The 23841-nt window shown below is 42.3% G+C and overlaps 1 protein-coding gene across 2 annotated transcripts in view; it reads left to right on the forward strand.

Moving 5' to 3' along the window:
* The window catches only part of ABLIM1 (actin binding LIM protein 1), a 284673-nt gene that overhangs the window by 61314 nt on the left and 199518 nt on the right, over window positions 1-23841 (forward strand). The window contains exon 1 of one of the 2 annotated variants that reach the window (XM_081823450.1): window positions 17089-18211. The exons of the other annotated variant lie outside the window; for it this stretch is intronic. Coding sequence (XP_081679576.1) covers window positions 18154-18211 — 58 coding nt within the window. The 5' untranslated portion in view covers window positions 17089-18153. Of the gene's footprint in view, window positions 1-17088; window positions 18212-23841 lie in introns of those variants that run through there. 2 annotated transcript variants of the gene reach the window in all.

Raw genomic sequence — 23841 nt, forward strand, 5'->3', positions numbered from 1 at the left:
GCTTCCTGGAAGTCTAGGGAGAGGCTGTTTTGGTTTTCCACAGGACTGGGCAGGGTTTTAAATTTTTTTGCTGTTGAACAAAACTCTGAAACATAACGTATCAGAGTAGCAGGTCATTCTTTTTGTATCCAGTTAGGATAAGGAAACCCCGTGGGGGATATTGCACGTCAAACACCAGAACAAATTCTCTGCTTGTAGGAAAATATTTCCCCCCAAAGCTTATCTCTTGTGACCCTTCTTCTGCTGATCATAATTCAGCAGTTGCCTTGGATGTCTGTAGCCTCAGGCTTCATCACACTGGTGTCTGGAAATGGTTCTCTCTCTGCCTCTAGACTGCAAGCTGTACTTGGTCTACCAGGAGAAAAGTAATAGGCGTTGGGATTTGTAATTGCCTGTTGTTTGTGCTTCCAGCATATTGGCAGGTGCATTGACTTGTTTCTCAGGGTCAACTTTGGTATCAACATTGTTGGGGGACCTGTGTGATAAGAACCCATGGTATAGGATTTACTGATTGATAAGGGTATCCCACAAGACTTTGACAACCAGTTGGTGACTGAGTTGGTATTGCTACTGCTAATATAATATTATTTATGTGACTCAGACAATAGAATGAGCCTTTAAAGAAACAATATGAAGTCTGTCCTAGAAAGAGAGCCTGTGCCTAAATCTGTTTAACTCCCCAAAGGCTTTCTAATCCTTTAGCCTTTGCTGTATTTATTTGTATGTAGTTAGTTTTCTTGTCTCCTTACCTAATTATATGTTGGTTCAGATTCTGGTTGATTGATCGTCAGATTCTAGGGTGACATCAAGAAGGCATATGGTCGGGGTGCCTGGGTGGCTCAGTTGGTTAGGCGGCTGCCTTCGGCTCAGGTCATGATCCCGGGGTCCTGGGATCGAGCCCCGCATCGGGCTCCCTGCTCGGCCGGAAGCCTGCTTCTCCCTCTCCCACTCCCCCTACTTGTGTTCCCCCTCACGCTGTCTCTCTCTCTCTCTCTCTGTCAATTAAATAAATAAATAAAATATTAAAAAAAAAAAAAGAAGGCATATGGTCTTACACTTGAGATTCAGGTTTGAGGATTTGAGTTTGACTTGGTGACTTTTAAATGGATCTAGTCCTTTTTGGTAAGAATGGTGATTGCCTTGTATTCGAGGTAGCAGGGTAAACCTGACCCACTGGCTATTTGTCTTGGTAAACAACCTGAAGAAATATATTTACAAGCAATTTGATCAACACCTGTATCCCACCACCCACACCACGGCCCTTGGGCTGCAGTGTTGTGTACACAAAACAAGATATTTCAAACAATTTCAAATTTTGTTATGATTTTGAGTGTTGAGCTCCCTGCATAAATTAAGATGATATCTTAAATGACTGTCTTTGGAAGATGCAGTGGCTTCATTTTCTTGTGCATTTCTGCTCTCACATGGCCCACCAGTGACCCGTCCCCTCATGGATCATGGCAAGATCCTAATGGGTGCCCACATTTGACTTCGGGCTCTAGGACGATGTCTAGCAAGTATGCTTGTTGGCTTCATATCCTGATCTTAAGCCTTTGTCAGTAACCTATTGCTTTAAAACACAGCTCAGGCTGGTGTGTTCTAGTGAAGTCAGGATTCTGTCTGTTACCTTGTTTTAGCATTTAAAGAATTCCTACGCTCTCGCCCAGAAGTCTTGAGCATGACATTTCTGCCTAGAGGTCATGGCATGAACCAGACATTTCTCAGCTGATTTTTGAGCTGACTTTGTGCGTGTTTAGTTTAAGAACCAGACGTGGTGCTAAGGAAAAAGGGGAGCTCAAACTTCTATTTCTTATGCCCTCACCATATTGTTTAAGGTCCTTCAGTGAGCTCAAAAATGTTTGGCACAATTACCCAATCCTTTGAAAAAGTCTTAAGACTAGTATACATGAAAGGAATTATAAAGCAGCTTTTCTACTTCGGCTTATGAACTATTCATGAATTTGTCTTTGAGAATCAGAACTCACTGAAGTTGGACTTGATTCCTTATTAGAGTTGGTGATCCACTAAATCTTTATCCTTGGAAACAATTTGTGGATTCTCTTTGTAGAAAGAGCCTATAACAAAGTGTACTTTCACATTCCCAGGCATGCCAGAAAAAAAGACATGGGACCCCACAGCCACTCAGGAAGGGGGAGACTGATTTGCCCTGCCATTAAGTTATCTTTTTCCCCCTCGGACTGACCAAAGGCAGGCCTTGCCAGTGAATCACTTTATTGAAAATAATACAAAAAATAAATGAGCTATAACCAATTTAAGGAAAACTTGAAACTGGGCATTCGGAAATCTCTGACAATGTGTAATGCACATCCTAACTTGTAGTTTAGTAGCTGGCTAAAGCAAATTTATAACCTCCCTTTTTGAAAATATTCTACTGAGAAGCACTATACAGTTACTTTTTCATAGTTTATATGGTAACAATTTAAGCTCTTGTTACTCACTCCAAGGTATCTTAGAGATGTAAGGTTATGAGAGAGAATGTATGTGGCAGAGAGATAGAGAGGGAGAGAGCAGGAGAAGGGAGAGGGGTGGAGAATGGGAAATTGTTTGAATCACCGAGTAACTAGAAAAGCCAAACCACAAAAATGCCAAGTAAACTACAGTTGGCAGGTGGCAGCCTGAATTTAGGCATAGAGTCTCACAGGCATAGAATATCCCTATTATTCAAAAGTCGGTCCTTGCTGTTCTAAACACACTGTTGTGAAGTGGTTCATGTTTCATGGGTGCATAAGTCCAATAGCTTTTGTTTTCTGGCATTTCTGGGCACGTAAGTATACACTTTACACATTATTTCTACAAAGAGAATCCACAGATTTCTCAGGAGATAAAGATTGAGTACATTACTCTAAACAGGAGTCAAGCTCATTCTGGTGAGAAGGCATGCAAGTTTCATGTGAGAAACTGATTCTCCAGTAGAGGGTGGTGGTGGACCATGCCCCCATCCCGAGTTTGGAGCCTTCTGAACTCTTATTCAAACGAATGAACTGATAAGCTATTTTAATTGAATGTCTTATTATCACAGTACTTCGTGTAAACTAAGACCAAATTCAACATATAGAATGTGTAACGTGTAAAGCACAGACCAGGTACTTGGGAGGCGATGAGGATGACTGAATCGTGAGCTGCTTAGGCGGCTCTGAGAGCAGTCTTCCTGTGGTCTTTAAGAGTGTGGGCTCGGGACACAGTTTGTCCCCTGAAGGCAATGGGACCCGAGGGGAAGTTGTTTCATCTTTCTCCGTTTTTGGTTTATCATCTGTAGAATGGGTATAATAATACCTACCCCTTCTTCCACCATTACTAAAAACCTACATCTGTTGGAAAACACACACAGAGACAAATGATCCTATGACGTCAATGTGTTGTAATCGAGGTTAGGTAAACTGCTGTAGCAGCAGAGGGTGGAGTGACGAATTAGACTAGGATCTGAAGGGACAGCTTCAAGGAAGAAGGGGTCTTGGAGCTGAGTGTCAAAGGTGACTAAAATCCTTTGGATCAGTAGGTAGAGAGTATGTCTGTGAGGAGGTATGAAGGGCATTCCAGGCTGAAGGTACATAGATGATTTTATTTTGTTTATATCTAAGATTGTAGAACTCCTAGTATTTCATGAAGGCTGTTTCATGCATCATAACAATCAAGCTTTACTCAGCATAGATTATTAACCCTTATTAGGGTTTACAGATCTCTGAATTAATTTCTCTAGATACTCCTTGAGTTCATGTATTTAAAAGTAATAATGGTATCAGATATAACTTCTGTTTAAGAAATCAACAAATGAAGTAATCATTTAAATAATATTTTTAAGAATGAGTGGTTTGAGAGCTTCTGAATGCCTAGTAGGTGAAAGTGTATTTTAATTGGTGAGGTTGACTTATTATTTATGTGAACATTTCTAGTGATACTGGGTGTTATGCTATTTTACAATGTTTTTATTCTTTCTCATATATTGTTCAATGCATAGTTATGACAGACCATTAAAGACAAGAAATATAGAAAACATTGGTGTTAATATATAAGCAATTGTTTTTATCATTAAAATTTGTAATTCTGCAAACTCTATTCTCAAGTTGATATTCACTAGACCCATAAGTTTTATTCATCTAATTAAAATTCTCCTATAACTCATTGAAATATCTATGGTATTTCAAAAGCCAATATTTTAGAAAGGTCATATATTAGTGATTATCTGTAATTTGTGTTTTTGATTACTAGCAATAAAGACTTCCCTCATGTACAATGTGGCATTTAGAGAGCTTGATAACAGAACACTGAAATTTTTTTTATTTTTTTCTTGCCATTCAAAAAGAAAGAATGAAAAGAATAGAAATCAGCCAGTTGAATTTCCTAAGCTCAAAATATTAGAATTCTGAACATCTGACCTTGAATTGCTGTAACACAAAGTTAAAATTCAGTGTACATTCTTTACTCTGCCTATGTTTGAAGATTTCGGTCATAAACGTGACCAAAATAGTATAATGAACCATCACAGATCCCTGTGTTTGCCCTTTTGTAACAAATATAACTGCCTTTGAAAAGTTTATTTTTTACTTTTGGTGGGTACCACTGTAATTCTAAATAATACTTGCACTTTTTTCAACAATGTCTCTTAACTACCTTTAATACTCAGGTCCAGAGTTTCATTAGTTTTAAATCTATGATTGGTCGTCTTTTTAACTCTCAATGATAAACTGTTTTTCATCTGACTTTAAATAATACCTCTCAACTCCCTGTGATATAAAATGAGGGAATTATCCCCTCACTTTCTCCTCTGACCCATTTGTCCTGCCTTCCCACTGCTCTGGGCTGTGCCTCACTTTTATACTGTCAAGGTTTATAATATTTGAAATCTGCTAACTTGTATGCTTTCATATTTATTGTAAGCTGATCTCCAAAAACCAGTAAAAGCATTTATAATATTGAAATTATGTAAATATTCCCAACTGCACAAGTGATATGTGATTGAACCCATAGAAAAGGAATTACGATTTTGTGCACTAAGTCTGTTTTACTCTAAGGGAATGTTCTGGCATTTATCAAAACATCATCATCAAAGTGCCCTTTTTCAAAAATCTTTTTTTTTTTTTTGCTCAAAATTATGTTTTTAGTTTGCTTCACATTTGGACTGTGATTTTCTTATACAGATTTTTTAATTTACATAAAGCTTTTAATTCCAATTCTTTTTTTTTTTCCCTAAGCAAAATGTATGTATCAATAGCATCACCAAGATCTTCCATCCTCTTAATCATACTAACTTGTTGAATGAAATATACTTTCTTGAAGATGCTTTCTTGGAACCCTCTGACCATGTTCTAATTTGGACTCACTGGATTCTAGATCTGTCATAACTGCCATTATGGGATACTCCACCACCCCCATTTGATTCTTAAACTAATTCTACATTTTCTTGGAATCAGTAGCTTTATGTTTGAGGATTAATTTTTCCTTCCTTTTTTTTTTTAAACTTTTTTTTTTTAAGTAGGCTCCACGCCTAGTGTGGAGCCCAATGTGGGGCTTGAACTCACAACCCTGAGATCAAGATCTGAGCTGAGATGAAGAGTTGGAGGCTTAAGATTGAGCCACCCAGGCGCCCCTCATTTTTCCTTCTGTTTGAGTTAATCTTCAAGTAACTTTTTCAGTAAGGGTGCATGAGAGGTAAATTGAATCCTTGCATGTCTGAAAATGCCTTATTATGCCCATGTGCTTGATGGGCCTGGTATAGATATCCAGATTCAAAGCTGTGTTTTCCTTAAAACTCAAAGGGCTTTGTTCTATTATCTTCTGACATCCACAGGGTCTGCCAAGTCTGGTGGCGGCTAGAATCCTTTTACTTTCTTGGTAGCCTGATTTGGTCTCTGATAGATACTCTTGATCTCTTTGTAGATCTTCTCTGTGTCTTCAGTTTTGAAATTCCACCAGGACATGTCTTGCTGTTTGTCTTTTACCTTATTTGTCCTGTTCCATATAAAGACCGGTGTCTTCAGATGTGAGGGATTTTCCCTCTACTTTGTTCTCTCTTGCTGAGACTCCTATTATATGGATGCTAGGCATCTTCTATCTCTCTTAATTCTTCTTTCATATTTTCAATGTCTTTTTTATTTTGCTCTACCTTGTTGGAGGTCTTGACATTTTTTCCTAGCCTGTCTGTTGAATTTCTTTTTATTTTCATAATGATTTTTATTTTTATTTATTTATTTTAAGTAGGCTCCACACTGGCCTCACATCCCTGAGATCAAGACCTGAGTTGAAATCAAGAGTCAGACGCTTAAGTGACTGAGCCACCCAGGCACCCCTAATAATGATTTTTAATTTCCAAAAACTCTGTTTTTCTCTGGCTCCTTTAATTTTTTTCTCATTTTTATTTCATGGGTACAATGCGTTCTCAAATACCTTAAAGGATATGAACTGAATTTGAGTTTGTGTTTAGGTCCTCTTCTGTTGCATGAATTATGTTTTCTCTAGAATCCTGTGTTTGTATTTTTGTCTTGGTCCCACTTTGTGCTGGTTGTTTTCCTTAAATATCTAGTAATTCTTAGTTGTTTCTTCATCTGCGTTAATGAACTAATAAGGAAATTTCTATTTGGGGGATTTATTTTTTCTTTTGTTTCCTTGGTGGTATAATTTCCCATGATAGTTATGTTGGTCTGCATGTACAAGAAGTCTCTAAGATATAATCATTAATACATTTAGTATATGGATCTAAAATAATTTTTACTTTAATCACTTACATACCAAGCAAAATGGCAAAATGACCTTTTAAAACCCTAAGGGAGATTATAGAATTTTATATTCATATGAATAGGCTTTGAGAACCAGGTTTAAACATTAAAACATTAATGATGTAAAGATGATGATGATGAGGATAGCCGAATTCCTAAAATTGAAATGTAGGGCAATCTAAATGAAGGAGGTTTATTAGATTGAATGATGCGTGTGGGGTTTCTCTTTCATAGTAATGTGCCACTCTCTCACTTTCATCTGGCTCTGTTCCTGTGACCTCATGGTTTAGGTGCCCATGAACACATCACGTCCAGCCCATCGTTAGAAGCCATTTGCACACACTCGTGTGAAGCCAAAACCTCCTGACACGCTCACTCTGTGTTGCTGTGCTTCCCTCCTACTCGCTGACATTTGCCAGGGCTGGCTCTTGCCTCCTGGCTGTCCTGCTGTACGGGACAACTGTCTGGGAAGCCCAGGGCTGGCTCCATAGGACCCATCCGCCCCACACTCGGGAGCGTTTGCCCCCAGGCCCCAGACGCTTTGCGGGCCGCCAGATTGCAGCTCTTCATTCCAGCTCGTACCTCTTAGCAGCCGTTCATCTCTGACTCAGACTGTTTTATAAGTGGCACTTAAATTTTTTTTAAAAACCCACCTCCGAGTGACCTTACAGAAGTGCATGAGTCGGGGTGGGGAAGAAGACAGGCTGTCTTGGTGGACAGTGAGGCGGAGAGTTGCTCATCTCTGATAGCACAGACCGGAAAAGCCAAGGTCTGACCTGGAACCCCATTCGCCTCCTTCCTCCTCAGGTTGCCCTGAGTCGTGGGCCTGCGAGATTCAGATTATTAGGAGTTCTTGTTCTTAGTGAAACCAGACTGGATGAGTCCACTTAGCACTAGCACTTAGTGATGATGAATGACAAGATCCAGTCAGCACGTGTTACAGGTTGAATTGTGTCCTCCCAAAATTCACATGTTGAAGCCCTAGCCCCCAGTCCCTCAGAATGTGACTGTTTTTGGAAATTGGGTCTTTAATTTAAGAGGTAATTAAGTTAAAATGAGATCATTAGGGTGGGCCCTAATCTCGTGTGACTGGTGTCCTTGCAAGAGGAGGATATTTGGACACACAGGAAGAGACAGCAGACACATACAGGCACAGAAGGACGACCACGTGAGGACAGAGTGAGCAGGTGGGCATCTGCAAGCCAAGGAGAGAGGCCTCTGGAGCCAAACCTGCCAGCCAACACCTTGATCTTGGACTTCTGGCCTCCAGAACCGGGAGAAAAGAAATTTCTGTTGCTTAAGCACCCCGGTCTGTGGTATTTTGTTGTGGCAGCCCTCACAAACTAATACAGAATCTTAAGCCAACAAATTCTGATTCTTTCCCTGCTGCCCTCAGGGATGAGAATGGAAGGCATTCTCTGGGGCCTGGGCAAGTAGCCCCAACCTCTTGATTCTAAAACCTGCATCTTTGACTTTAGGATGCTGGTGCTATCAAGGAGAGACGGTGACTAATCTTGCTGAGTTCTGAACTATTTGCTGTCAAACATGGATCTAGATGTCACGAGGGAAATCAGAGAGGCTGTAACTGGGAGAATTTCACAGGTGTGTGAGAATAATTGCGTGGGATGTTCGCTGCGATGTGCTGATGAGGACCGGCTGCTACAGGGGGGATGGCAGTAAAAATCTGGATGTTCTGGTTTTGCCGAAGAATCTGACACCCCAGTGAGCTCTTGACCGCTGAGATTAAAATTTGAAGCCCCTTGGTTTGGTTGTGCAAAGCTTCATGAATGGAAAGCATATGAGATTTTCCTCTCCAGCTCTTTGTTCAAAGCATTATCATTGGCATTTCTTTCTTTCTTTCTTTTTTTGTTTTTTGAGAGCGGGGGGAGGGGGGCACAGGGAGAGAGAAAGAGGGACTCTCAAGCAGGCTCCATGCCCAGTGCAGAGCCCAATGTGGGGCTCGATCACATGACCCTGAGATCATGCCCTGAGCCGAAACAAAGAGTCGGATGCTTAACCTACTGCGCCACCTAGGTGCCCCTATCGCTAGCATTTCTGGCAGCAGAATTCTTTTTTTTTTTTTTTTTTTAAGATTTTATGTATTTTATTTGACAGAGAGAGAAAGCACAAGCAGGGGGAGCGGCAGGCAGAGGGAGAAAGAGAAGCGGACTCCCCGCTGAGCAGGGAGTCCGACGCAGGGCTCGATCCCAGGACCCTGGGATCATGACCTGAGCCGAAGGCAGACGCTTAACCCACTGAGCCACTCAGGTGTCCCCAGAATTCTTTAATTTGAAAAACTTGAACCCTGACAGACCGAGTTCTGACCTGAGTCTCAGGTGGTTGATTCTAGATAGTTCTGTCATTCTGTGGACTCAGTTTTCCTCCCAAAGGGAGATAATCACTATTCCCCATTTCACAGAAATAATTTGGATGTTGTAGGCATTAGTTTGTAATAAGAGAGTGGACTTCCGAAGGCCCTTTTTCAGCTTGGCTTTGAGAAAGTGATGTTGCCTCCCTGAGCCTCTGTTCCCTCCTCTGTAAAATGGGGATAGTAATGCCTACTTGAAAGGGTATTGTGAGTACACAGTGAGACATCTGGAAAGTGTTAACCTTGCATTGATCCTTGCATATTTTAAGAGCTCGATAAATGTTAGCCCTTTGATGGTTGATCATGATGATGACATTTTTAAATCTTTGACATTACTAACAAGAGGTGACTTTGTGGCTTCGGATGTCCTCCTGAACTATAATTCTGTCCCATAAAAGGAGCATCTGCCTTAAGACTCACGTTAGTGAAACTACGTAACCTGAGGGCTAATGGAAAGGGGTGTAGGACTTAGGATAATGTGTGGAGAAGAACTATAGAATGAGGTCTTATTCCAGGCGCCTGGGTGGCTCAGTCGATGAAGCGTCTGTCTTTGGCTCAGGTCATGATCCCAGCGTCCTGGGATTGAGTCCCACATCAGGCTCCCTGCTCAGCCTGCTTTTCCCTCTGCCCCTCGCCCTCCCCCTCCCCCACTCCTGCTAGTGTGCTCATGCCCTTGCTCACTCGCTCTCTCGCAAAAATAAATAAAATCTTAAAAAAAAAAAAAAAAGAATGAGGTCTCATTTCTTTCCCCTACAAAAGGGGAAATCTCAGTATATGCCATAAAGCAGCCTTTCTCCAGCTTTTATAGGCATGGAAATTGCCTAGAGACCTTGTTACAAGGCAGATCCTGATTTGGTAGGTGGGAGTGGGGGTGGGCGCAGAGGTTTTGCAGTTCCAAGGAGTTCCCAGGTGATGGCGATGTTGCTGCCCCAGGTGGGCTTGGAGCAGCAAGACCCTAGAATAGACGCTGAGGCTGACCAGGATCCGGATTTGTAAATTCCACTATTATCAACCAATGGTTATTATCTGTTGATTTACATTAAACTTCAGAACAATTTTGTTTTCATTTCTCATTTTATCTTATTTTTATTTTTTGAAGATTTCATTTATTTATTTGCCAGAGAGAGAGAGAAATCACAAGTGAGGGTGGAGAGGAGCAGAGGGAGAGGAAGAGGGAGAAGCAGACTCCCCTCTGAGCAGGGAACCCAATGTGGGGCTTGGTCCCAGGACCCCGAGATCATGACCTGAGCCAAAGGCAGACACCCAACTGACTGAGTCACCCAGGCACCCCTCATTTCTCATTTTAAATTGGCAGGTCTCTTGCTACTTTCCTGTCCCTGGTCTCTCTGTCTAGTACTTAAATGTTGTTTTTTTGTTTTTTTAATAAGAAGAATAACTGATAACTAGTGTTTATATAAAGGTTACTATGTACCAGGAACTGTTTCCTTAAATTCTCACAACACCCCATAAAGTAGGTGCTATAATTATCCCCATCTTATAGGTGAGAAAACTGAGACACATATAGATAAAATAACTTGCTCAGACCGCTCACCTAGGGGATAGCAACCAGGATCATTTTAGGAGTTATTAAAAGGAACCCTGTGTAAATCAGAGACCCCAGGGATAGCTGGAATAGTTCACTCTAATTTATCAGTTTTTGTTACTTCCACTTTGGTCTCATCATGTTTTACAAAATGCAGCGCTCACCCTCCTGGGCCCGGTGACTGTGGTATCTGGAATGCGGTCCCAGATGAACTGCAGAGGCTTGGAATCGTGGAGGGCACCTGGGGCTAGACCCCACACTGAAAGCTCAGCTGTGCTTTGTTAAGCAACCAAACATTGAGAATGAAGGCCACAGCAAGCAGGACACATCCTGCTTCCAACCTAATTTGAGTATAAATTCAACTTTAGCAACCAAATATTATTTTCTATTGATTGACATAAAACTTCAGAAAGTTTCATTTTTCACCTTCCATTGGCAGGACTCTCGCTACCGTGCTGCCCCTATCTAGTACTCTAAAAATGCAAAAATAAGAAGGATAAAGATAAGAATAAGAACAAGAATCAGACCACCACAACAACTGCAAGCCTGCACTGTAGGGCTGTGGGCAGTTCTGGTAAGAGCCGCAGTGCGTAGTCCTGAGCGCGCTCAAGGACAAGGACAGGGGACCTGTTTGTTGGGGACTGTGTACTTGGCAGTTTGGGGAAAGTGTGTGCACTGGAGTGCACTGCTCAGAGCCCGTGGCTGGTATAACCCTGCCTTGGCTGCTCACTCATCCTGGGACCCCGGACTAGTCAGTAACTCACTGGCCTTCCTTTTCCTCCTTTGTAAAATGAAAAGATCAGACAGGATGGGAATTTTTGGAAGAGTATGTTTCATTTTTAGCTATGGAACCCTTTCTTCAAATAAAGGTTCATCTGGAAGCTTAGAAAAGGAAGCAGATGAGCCACAGTTTCTTTGGTGGAAGTTGGGGTGGAAACCAGAATCAACCCTTCACCCCCAGTCCCTGAAAAGCCTGATTACTCTGTATATGAGCTTCAAAACACCCAGACTAGATGATCTAAAGCCCCCACCCTCTACCCCCACCAGCTTCCACACCCTCCATGTCTTTGTGCTCAAAGGAATGGAACACAGAGTATCTGGAGGTTCCGTTTGCAAGAGATAACTTGACTGCTAGAGGCGATTTTGTCCTTGACCCCAGTGGTTGGTTTTTAGGAAGCCTAAAAATGTTTAGCAAGACATCCTCAGGTTGACTTATTTTGAAAGTCTTAATGCATGTTCTTGTTTTTGTTGTATCATTAAAATCCCTTAAACTCGACTTATCCTCTTGAATTTGGAACAGGGTAGAAAGATTTTTGTTTTGATTTTTTTATTAAATGTATAAAGTTGTGATACATGTAGTTACAAACTAGTCCAACTCCCTTTGGATCGTCAAATCAAAGTGGAAAGCAGGCAGAGACAAACCATTAAGATTTTCAAAAGTCAATAGGAAAGTCTTTGGAATAATTGGTTTGCATATGACCATAAGTAAATGGTTGCTTACAGTAGAGACTAAGTGTGAATGTTTTACTGTCAGTAAACTGTTAATTAGGCAGGGTCATACAGAATGTTAAACTTAAAGTCCCCCAAAGTGAGCTGGGAAGTTGAATCTGAGTCGATGGTTTAAGGGACCATTCTCGTCCTCCTTGAAATGCGCCATATTTTCTCTTCCCACTAACTCTGAATGCCGCTTCCAAAGAGGTGGTGGACCAGCTTGGTAGAGGTACACGTGGCAAAAGGTATATAGGCGAGATGGAATGATGTAGTAACATTGCTGGGGCAGGTGTGGGTCTTCTAGGTGTTTATTCTGTTTTCCTATCCTCCCAACAACAAAAAATTCCATCCAAAATGCAGCCCTCTTGTTTCTAACACAGTAATAAATATCCTCCATTCTCTAGGGGTGAAGCTATGTGTGCAGTACTTCGCAGTTGCTGTGGTCATCTATCCCTTGTGAGCCAAATGGTAATTAATGTAGAAATCATAAAAATCCAGACTCTAGTAAATCATTATGATTTAACCTAACATTTGATCCTCTTACAATGAAAGTGAGGTAGAAATCTCCTCATTCTGCAGTCATTTTCTTCCTTGTAGACTTTATCCTCACCGCTTTTTCAAAAGCACAGGAAGATTGGAATCCCCCCGTTCCTACAGCTTATTTGTGTCAAATGAGTCACTGAAGAGAAATGCTTGTTGTTTTTGCAGGGAATACAGAATGCCTTTTAATCCCCCATAGCCCAGCGAAGGCAGGTGGGAGCGAGAGTCAAAGCAGATAAAGTGGATAAGGGAGTGAGGAGGTAACAAGTCCACTGCTTTCAACTCCTTAGCTATGGGGGTGGGGGGATGCAAAAGGCTTCTGATGGCAACCACTAAGTACATTCTGTTTCTACTTCTTCCCTCTTTGTTTGAAAAGGTTTGCATGAATAACGTCTTAGATATTGGTTAACTGGTAATTGTGGATTCTGTCAGCAGGACAACAGGGAGAAGGCTTGAAGATGTTCACACGGAGTCATCGTATCACACCTCACTATAACATGGTGAATACGACACAGAACTGAGTTTGAGTCTCCGCTCCTCTTCCTGCGAGCTGTGACCTTGAGAAAAGTTGCTTTCTCTCTAGCCTTCATTTCCTCATCTATTAAAGAGGGATTAATAACACCCTTCTTCTAAGTACTTAACTTCTAAGATTGCTGTGGGGAATCCAGTTTCTGTGTGCTGGAGATTTCATCTCAAATCCTTTTTGACAAACACTGGCCGAAAAAAAAAATAAAGAGAAAATAAAAAGAAACAGAAAGAGAAAGAAAGGAGGGAGGGGGAGAGAAAGAGAAGAGGAGAGGAGAAAAAGCTGACAGAAAATACGGGTGAGTTTTGTTATCTCTCAGCTCTTCTGATGTAGACAGAGCAGGTGTTAGTGGCCCATTTTATAGATTTAGAAGACAGCTTGGCAATTTGCCTAGGATCACTGGTGAGCTAGAGCCAGGTCAAGAACTTGGGTCTTCTGCCTCTCCCTGGTCTAGTAAGTGTTGGTTGGCAACTCCCACCCGAACATGGAACACTGCCCTGTACAATGGGCATGAGGCAGGGGGAGCAGTCTGCCATGATGGTTCTCCCCTCATCACCGCCTTAGTGCAGACCAGCGCTAGCCAATGGCTGGGTCTCTTTGTGAATGAGATTAATTCAGAAGAATCTCATGAAAACAAAATGACTCAGAAAAAATAATTCTTTACCATCAATAATAAGTGCTTCTCCCCACCCCCCTCCATGCACACACAGTTTTCAGTATTTTAGACTTTTTGCAAAAAAGCATTAGCAGTGGGGCGCCTGGGTGGCTCAGATGGTTAAGCGTCTGCCTTCGGCTCAGGTCATGATCCCAGGGTTCTGGGATCGAGTCCCGCATCGGGCTCCCTGCTCAGCGGGGAGCCTGCTTCTCCCTCTGCCTCTGCCTCTCTCTCTCTGACTTTCATGAATAAATAAAAATAAAAACATTTAAAAAAAAATTATAAAAGCATTAGCAGTTTTTGGGTATGCGATAACTCTTATACTGCAAAACTCATGTTTTGCATCAACTCATCATAATTTCAGGTGTGGAGATGGCTTTGGCATTTTCTCTGATATAATGATTCTCCCTGAGCTGTTTTAATGTCTTGGGTAAGTTTTAGCTTCCCGGGCATGGCCTCTGATTCTCACTGCTTGGGCCCAAGCCACAGCTGTATCTCTCACATGGGGAGTGATCTTGGGCGATTTCTTTAACTTCTCTCTACTTCAGTTGCCTCATCTTTAAGATGGAGATCATAATGGTGCGTGCCTCAGAGGGTTATAAGAGATCAGCGAGGGAATCTTTGTTCAATGCCTGCAGAGAGTGAATGCTCAGTACAGGTGGGCTATGAATAGTGATGAGGCTGTTCTGTTTGCAGTTCATGAAGCTGATAGACGTGACCATACGTAATAGGCATTGATATTATCTTAGTAAAGTCGATAAAATTTCATTTCCAGTCATAAAAATAATTACCTGGGATCCACCAGAAACTAGGTCTGCTAGCACAGCAATACCTGGGTGCTATAAAGACCCTTCTAGATTCAGCCACCATCAAGAGCGCTTTGTGTTTAAGAGCGTGGTGAACTCCAAATTCTTCCAGCTCTTACAGTTGATCCTTCCAATGGAGTCACAACTGAGCTTGGATTGGTGCCAACCACCTGGACTTATAACGAAGTCTCAACAGAACATAAGTTCAAAGGGAATGACAAATCAGTTCTTTGCTTTTTACCTTTCCAGTTAAGGTCTGGAAGGGTCTTCTTCCTTATTGAATACGACCTTTTAAGAAATGTCGTTTTCATCTTTCCCAAGGGAATCATTTTTCTTATGGAATTCAATTTGCTTTAGGTTTCTTTCTCTTCTGCTGACTTTGAAAGGTGAGGCCAGGGCCCCGGGGCATGTTTTGTTACTGACACCTGCTATTTCTCTCTCTCAGCTCTGTCGTAAATCGCATTATGGTAGGCCTCATCTCCTAGGCCAGGTCTCAACCTAATCTGTTTTAAGATGTGCTGTTTGCCTAAGAACGTGCAGCATCTCTGGGGACCATACCGTCCCTGCAGATAGAGCCGGGCGCTGTGGCCCACCGAAGCCCCCCGAACAGCAGAACCAGACGTTGCCAGGCAGAACTGACCCACTTCTGCATTGTGTGCAGCCTTGGGCAAGTCCCGAACTTCCTCTGGCTTTAAGATGTTTCATCTCTGACACTACGAAGTGAATTATGTCAAAAATCCCGTCTAGTATTCTCCTTCCCCTGAGCAGGAGTTTGTGCTAAGTTACTATTTGTGCTGGGGTTAGGGTTCTCTGACCAAATAAATTTAGGAAATGCTTCTTATCTTATTCTTCTCTTACAGAGTCACAAGAAACACGTGCATGTTAATGTCCCTGAGAAGTCCATGGTTAAGAAACCTGTCTAACAATGCTTAAGCCAGTATTTCTCAAATATAGGTGAATATGCAAATTAAAGCATTTTTATTCATTGAAATTGCTGACTGACAATTGCTTTACTGGGAAGAGTTCCAAAGGGTTCTGAGGGAGAGACTTGTGTTCCAGGGTTCCTAGATGATTGGGTTATGTAAGGCAAAGAACACACAGCAGTGTCTCTGGATTTTTTTTTTTTTTGAGAACGAGAGCAGGCACGCGGGTTGGGGATAGGAGGGACAGAGGGAGAGGGAGAGAGAGATTCTTAAGCAGGCTCCAAACCCTGCACAGAGCCGACTTAGGGCTCCATCTCCTGACTCTGAAATCATGACTTGAGCTGAAATCAAGAGTCGGACGCTTAACCGACTGAGCCTCCCAGGTACTCCAGTATCTCTGATTTTAAATGACCTTGCAGAAGTACCATTGCCATGTGATTAGAAAATGTTCGTATGTTTTCTTTTTTTTTTTTTAAATTTTTTTTATTTATTTATTTGAGAGAGAGAATGAGATAGAGCATGAGAGGGGGGAGGGTCAGAGGGAGAAGCAGACTCCCTGCCGAGCAGGGAGCCCGACGCGGGACTCGATCCCGGGACTCCAGGATCATGACCTGAGCCGAAGGCAGTCGCTTAACCAACTGAGCCACCCAGGCGCCCCATGTTTGTATGTTTTAAACAGTTTTTTGAGCAATTGGTTTGTGGAGTCTAATAAATCACCAAAGTATTCATGCTTCAACTAACAGAAGGCAAATCTGGGGGGTCGTGGCTTGGAAGGAGCTACTTACTGGCTGCCTGCTCACAAAGTCCAAGTTTCAATATCGGCTTGCCCTCGACCCCCGGCAGTCCTGCCTTATGAAAGGCAAGGAACCCATGCAAGCTGCTTTTCACTAGAGTCCTGGGTTAGCTCCAGGAAATAGCGGCAGCACCACACAGGGTTTCTTCCTTTCATGTCAAATCCGCTAGGAATTATAATCTGAGATTTCCAGGGAGTAGGAAAAACTAGCTTGCATTACATTTGAAATGAGGCTAATGAGAATAAAAAGCCGCAGTTGGGAAAGGCTTCTATTCCATCGTTCGGTAAGACTCCCGAGACACTAACGGAAAAACATTAGGGTAAAGCATGAAATCACTGTCATGAGAATGTTAGGCATTAGGCGTAAGCAGAAGATTTCAGTCAACGTGACTGGCCTTTTGGCAGCAGCTGACATAAGACAGTTCTGCAGGTGCCAAGCATTTTATCAATGAGTGGTCCAGTTGGGATCCTTTGTCTGGCGCCTGGTGCTTCGGCCAAGTTAGGAGGACGTTATCAGAGGCACAAAGTTCCAGGCGGTGGCCTGGGCTAGGAGGAGGGCGGATGGGGTAATCCAGGAGTATGGCTGTCCCCAGAGCCATTTCAAAACAAAACAAAAAAAGCCACCTAGACAAGGAAGAGAGTAAGCCAGGGAGGTGCAATTAATCAAACTTGATATTGAAACAGTGTGATCATGCAGTCTTTCCTTCCAGTGGGTAGGTTATGGGCTTTATATTAAATTAATATCTCAGAATGGGGGCTGGTGCTTGTGTCTTAATTACAGGAATTAAATTATTTACCCTCACACTTAAAACAATTTATGCCGGTTTCCTCCGACTGCTTGGCCAGTAAATGTATCTGAGGCTGGGGATCTTTGTCCTAAGTGTCTTTTCCCATTTAAACTGTATCTTCGTAATGTTTCCAATTTGCAAAAAGCCCTGGTGTTCAAAAATCACTGGGAGAAACGCCGGACTGTGGGTGGCGGGTAATCCAACCCAGCATCAGGGCATTCCTGACCAAAGGGGAAAAATGCCTCTTTCCTGAGCCTTTCCGGATGAGGTCATTGTTTTCAGACAGCCTGTACCTAATATAAACGGGCTCAAAGTCCACGGCTTGCCTCAGACCAGTGTTTTGTCAGGGAACCACATCCAAAGCCATGAGGACTAGTCGGGCTGATAGTAAAAGGAACCTGCTCAGAGTTATAGTATTTTTGTTAAATCCTTGTTTTCAAAAAAGCAGTAAGTGCCCATCTGGTGAGACAATAATTCATTAAGTGAAAAAAGGAAGCAGAAGGCTTGGGAAGATCAATCTCTTCTTTTTTGCCTCATGTGTTTGAGTTATTGTGAAATGACAGGACCAAAATCTGGATTCTGGATTGTGCAGAATGGAGGAAAATCCGAGGAACATTCTGGGCGTGTTTTAATGGCGGCTTCCCAGAAAGGATGATATTCTGTAGGTGTGATGTCAATGAACTGGTGTGTTCTTAAGAGTGGTCTTCAGAATCGGTAGGAGACAGAGTGGAGAGAAGCGGGTGAAGACTCTGTACACGAGGAAGGAGGTAGAATCATGCAGGAAACTTCTCGTTCTTCCTGAGTTGGCTGGGGCACACCCTCTGGGTGGCACACCCCTCTCTGGAGTCCAGCTCAGCCCACGAACTCCTGGGAGGAAAGCCAGGCCCCAAGACTTCCCTTTGAGGAGTGGATGCAGTCCTTCCATGGGTGCCCAGCCACCTGGTGAAGAAAAGCTGAAATCTTAGCTCTAAGATTTGTGTGTTTAGTTAATGACCTGGGAACAGACTGAGTTCATGGAGCCTCATCACATGGTTGAAGACAACCAAGGTTTGTTTGTTCATTTTGTAAACCGTGCTGCCTGGGGTAGACCATGTCTTTAAAGATGGGGAGAGTGCGGGGGCATTTCCGGTAGTTGAAATAGTTTTATGCTTATTATAATACGTTAATACTCTATGCACATATTTTTTGTATAAAATATGTATCTTCGATAGCAACATATTTAAAGATATCATTAATGGGGTTTTAAAATCAACAGGACGGTTTTGTAGTGGGAATCCAGCTAAATTAAATTAAATTAGGAGCGCCTGGGTGGCTCAGTTGGTCAAGGGTCTGCCTTCGGCTCAGGTCATGATCCCAGAGTCCTGGGATCGAGCCCCACATCGGGCTCCCTGCTCAGCGGGGAGTCTGCTTCTTCCTCTCCCTCTGCCCCTCCCCCCATGCTGTTTCTCTCTCTCCCTCTCAAATAAAATCTTTTTAAAAACTAAATTAATTAAATTTAGATTGGTCTGTTGGAGCACTTTAAAAAGTGTCTTCAGTGACTGTGAGTGAACCCTGTGATCCCATTTCTGCTCCTGTGCTCTCTTTTTCTTTTATACCCCATTTCCATGACAATACTTCTCTGTTAACATAGCTCTGAGATGAATTCTTTCCTCCTTGGGATGTAGTTTTTGTGCCCCTGCATGGGGTATGCAGGTGCTTTGCGTTTGGACGCGTCCCTCATCCCTCGAATGCTTCCCTGATAGTTGTGTTTTGTGGGAGTTTGCTCCCTAGATAGGCTGGCTTCAGGAGGGGGCCAGCCTATCCTGCTCAGCATCCCAGGAACTGGCAGACAGCACCCCAACTTCAGAGGCGGCCCGGCACAGTCTTGCGGGCTACTCCACTGAAACCAGCAGACTGTGTCAGTTCATGCTGCTTCTTTTGATACTGGGCCCTTTAAGATAAGAGATTGTAACTTACTTTGATTTCGGGAGAACAGGCTAGCGCATAATTCCACGTAAGGCAGGTGTGCTCTGTACCGTCCCTTCCAAGCACTCTGCCCGCCGCCGTTTACCGGGACCTCCAGGGAGCTGGCGTTTGCCTTCCTCCCCAGGACAGGTTAGACCGGGGAGCCGAGCTCTGCTGTGCCTCACGTGTTCACACTTGTCGAGAGGGACAGAGGAGCTGCAGGTTGGCACCCTCCGTGACTGATGAATAGTTCATGGTGACTTCTTGTCCCGGAAAACTTTCTCTGCAAATGAACCTTATTTTGAAAGAACGCTGATTTAGAACTCCGCGAATGTTCCGTATGCTTTATCGACCTGCTTTAGACATTTACTGGGAAGACAAAAGTTGACAAACTTCAGAATAATAAAACGTAAAGCGGAGAGGGGCCCGTGTGGGCAGTCAGCCGACTCTTTCGAAACTTGTTCCCTCTTATTTTTTCTAAAGGGTAACATCACCTGATGTTATAAAAGGCCTCTAGATGCTCTAATAATCTCTGGGCTCTCCTCAAAGATAGAATCTGAATTTTAATGATAATACTGTGCATCTTAATTAGTATTAATGTATTACTAGTATTTAGAGTTGGAAACTCTGATTCGATGGCTTTTCCTAAGTGAAAGGGATAAAATTAGAATATCTCAAGATGTCTGCATGTCTCTATTTGAATAAAGCCCTCTGTTTTCCCTGCACTGTAAAAAGAGTGGATTTTGGTTTTGATTTTCAGGAAAGATAGGGCAGGTTTTAGAAAGTCTTACATGACAGATTATAAGTAAACAGAGTAAGCCATATATCTGATTATATTCTTTTGAGGTCAAACTGGAAAAAAATAATCTTTCAAAAGAATTTCATTTCTTTTTTCTGTTTTTTGACTACTTGTTCTTTCTACTCCATGGCATATTTTTAAGGGATTTGGAGTCTTTCCACTCGCTTCCAGCTGGAATTTACAGAGAGTGTATCTCTAGAACATTCAACAGTTGACTTGAATCTCGGTCATAATTAAATTGGAAGGCTGGCAGATTATTCTGAGACTCAAAAACAGGCACACCTTATGTTTGGAGCATAAGGACTTTCACTACTCTGCATTGTTTTAAAAGTATTCTCCGTTGGGAAAATTGACGACATGTTTCAATTACCTACTTTTTAAATAGAAGGATATTCTGAATGGATCTATAATGAACAAGCTTGACCACTCTTAAATTTTGTCTCTTATTCCTGTAGCTGGGTCCCTGATGCTTTAAAGCTTTAACAAAGCTTTCCCTGCTCCCCCGTCCCTCTTTAGCGAGTACATCATTCTGTCCTTTCTCTCCTCGCACACCTTGAAAGCATTAGCTACTAAGATGACTGTTGATTTACTACCTTCTGCTCTAAACGATATGCTTAGAGCTGGTGTTTGCATATAATTAATAGTAATTTAGGTGTACGAGACACCCAGCCTTCTCCTTTATATTAAAATCTAACTGCTGGGGCGCCTGGCTGGCTCAGCTGGTGGAGCATGCGATTCTTGATCTCAGGGTTGTGGGTTCCAGCCCCACGTTGGGTGTGGAGGTTACTTAGAAATAAAATCATTAAAAAAAATCTGATGGTTGACATGTACTTCTCCGTCATAACATACACTTTAAGGGTTGGGGTGACCATCAGGATACCAACTCAGCATACTGGGACTGGGATTTTGCAAGACTTACCTCTAAATGCCATTCCCTTCCAAAAAGGGGGGAAAAATGCAACGTGCTGACGAGCACTCCTTTTAGATTTCATCTGAGAGAATGGAATGCTGGACAGGTTTTTCTACTTTAAGAGGCCGTCGCAGCTGCCACTGTAAATGAGCTCTGCCAAGGTCAGTGACCAGTGGGTCAATTAGAGCATGACATTGCCAGGGACATGCCCAAGCAGTGGGAGCAGGCTGCGGGAGCACTGGCTACCAGGTTTTCACAGAACAGTCAACAACAGAATGAGCTTTGAGAGGGCTTGTCCCCATCTCCCCTCCTTGTCCCTCTCTCCCCCCGCCCCCCACTGCAGTCGATGCTTGCAGGCTCCCTCTCCTTCTGACTGCACCACGGTACCTTGACCACCCTCAAAGAGCATGTATCTTGAAGATCTTAATGGAATAGAAACTCCCTGAGCCTGGTATTACTCTTCTTTATAATACTTTTCATGGGACTCACACCTCATGCTAACACATGAATTGAAGTGGTAGACAGCTAGAAGGTGAACTGGACTGCACAGTGCCCTTAGGAAATAGGTCACCACATTAGGGGAGTGTTATTATTTTGTGGAAAGCCCATCTCTTGACTCTTTTTTAGTGATTTAAATGGTCTGTTTTCCCAATTTTTCCTATGTAAGGTGGTGTTGGCGACGTGAACCCTCAAATGCAGGTACAGATGCATGAGTTTAATTAGCCATTTTACTTCTGAGGCTCGTGGCCTCACCCAAGTCTTTGTTATTATTATTTTTTTAACTTTAAAGGAACTCTCTAATACTGTGTCTCTCTAATTGGTAGCTTCCTCAGGGAGGGTCTGCTGATGTGTCCTAGAGCCCTCCCTGGACTTGTCATTAAAGCAGCTCATTAATGTTCTGTTTGTTATCATTAATTTACTAAGCATCTTTCAGCAGGTGGCAGGCATTGTGCTAGGTACCGTGCAGAATAAGTCTCTGTCATTTGGAAACCATAATCTTGGAAGGATCACTGGCATTATGTGCCAAAGATGAGCTGAGCAAGTCACTACATGACAAGTTAATAAGCTCCCGAGCAGGGTGAAGAATGCAAGTATAGGACTATAAGATGTTAGGGGAGATAGTCACCACAGGAGACAAGGATGCTGGCTAGGGAAGGCCCAGGGCTCCTTGGGATGGAGATGAGCCCAGTGGTTTCAAGGGGCACAATGTGACCACCGATCATATCTCACCGTGGCTCCAGCATGGAGGAAGGTTGCCTCTTGTTCTCCGGAACCATCTCCGCAGGAGCCACAAGGGATTGGGGATTTATTTTCCCCTTGCTAAAATGGTATTCTCCGGTGAATTTCAAAGTTATTTTTTCTAATGTAAACCTATCATTTCAGACTTGCAGAAGGAAAGCAGGTCCCCTCTGGACACGGTGTCAAGCTCTTAAGCTCTAGAGGAAGAGAGATTTAGTTCCCATCATGGCTTTGATATCTACTAGCTGTGTAAACTTGGGCAAGTGTCTTAAGTTCTCCAAGCCCGTTTCCACATCTGTAAAATGGAGCTAATAGTACTACCTGCTTTATAAGATCATGAGTATTAAATGAGTAGGTTTATGTTTATAAAATCCACAACACAATACCTTACTTGTAATAATGAATGACTTACATAATTACCAGTTATAGCTCCACCTGAGAAGTGTAGATGCTTCCAAATTATTTATTTTGTTGAATAGTGCCTTGGAATCCAAGACCTTGATTCTAGTTTGCTTATTTTTATTTTTTTTAATTTTTATGTGTGTATTTTATTTTTAATTATACAAATCACATAAGAATAAGATTTCGCTGTAAAATTTCAAACAGTATATTAATGGCAAAAACTTCCTTTGACCACCATCCAGACCTACGGGGTACTACTATTATCAGTTTTATTTATTCATTTTATTTTCATTAAAGTAATTCATGTTCCTAGTTTTACAAATGAAATAGTGTTTTCTCCCATGAACAGGAGACAAAGGAATGAAAGCCAAGGATTCTAGAGTTTTTCTGGCCTGACTCCCTAAGATGACCTGTCCCTCCCTGTTGCTCAGTGTGGCTCTTTATTTATCTATTTCATAGTTTCTTCTGACACATGACACATTACGGTTTTTGAAAGTTTGGGGTGCCACTTCTAACCTTTATGTTTTAGATATTATCTATTGTCAAGAGCAAAGAAGAGTTCATTAAATCCTGACCTTCCTTTGTAGTAAATCAATAGATAATGTCTACCATGAAAAAAATATCAAGAGATGGCCATTGAAGCATCTTATTTAGGGAGATGGAATTAAGTACCAGAATAAACAGCTAAAAAAAGTTGAAGGAGGTTGCCTCCTCTGTCTTACTCCATTTCCACCTACAGGGAAAGGGACCTTCCCGCTTAGCACAGCACCTCATGTCATTTTCAGCAGGCATCCGTGAGGATTAGTTTCCGGGCAGAGAGAAGATGAGGAGGGGGAATGGGAGTGTAACTCCTTCTTGTAAAGACTGTCAGTCCTGTTCAGTCTTATCCTTCATCCCTGCGTTCAGTGGTACCTGGTGCCCCCAATACCAGATCCTTCCTGGTTTGCCCCAGTAGACACCTCTCCCTCCAGCTTAACTTACAGCCTTCCCACTCTTTGCAGGTATCATCCATTCACTTTCTAGCTTCCAAAACTGCATCCACATCTCATGTCTGCAGGTATTCCTCTCTTATTCTTTTGGGGTTTTGTGAAGATGCAGAGATAAACACATGATCAAAGCACTATGTTTAACCAGAAGCTTGAAGTTTTGGCACTCAATTACTGCCTTATACTCTAACTATCCCCCATTTTATTTCCTTTCCTTCAGCAGAATTATAAGTTCTTTGATATTAGAAACTATGATTTTTATATCTTTCAGAAATTTCCATCATGAGCACGTGGTAGGTGCTCACTAAATCAAATTGATTAGCTATTTATCTTTTGTTCTTTGGCTGGCAAGGGACATTTATATATACTACCTTTAGCAATATAGTCGCATTAAAAC

The sequence above is a fragment of the Leptonychotes weddellii genome, chromosome 6 (genome assembly GCF_054177405.1).
Source record: "Leptonychotes weddellii isolate Sample4059 chromosome 6, ASM5417740v2, whole genome shotgun sequence".
Taxonomy (NCBI): Eukaryota; Metazoa; Chordata; class Mammalia; order Carnivora; family Phocidae; genus Leptonychotes; species Leptonychotes weddellii.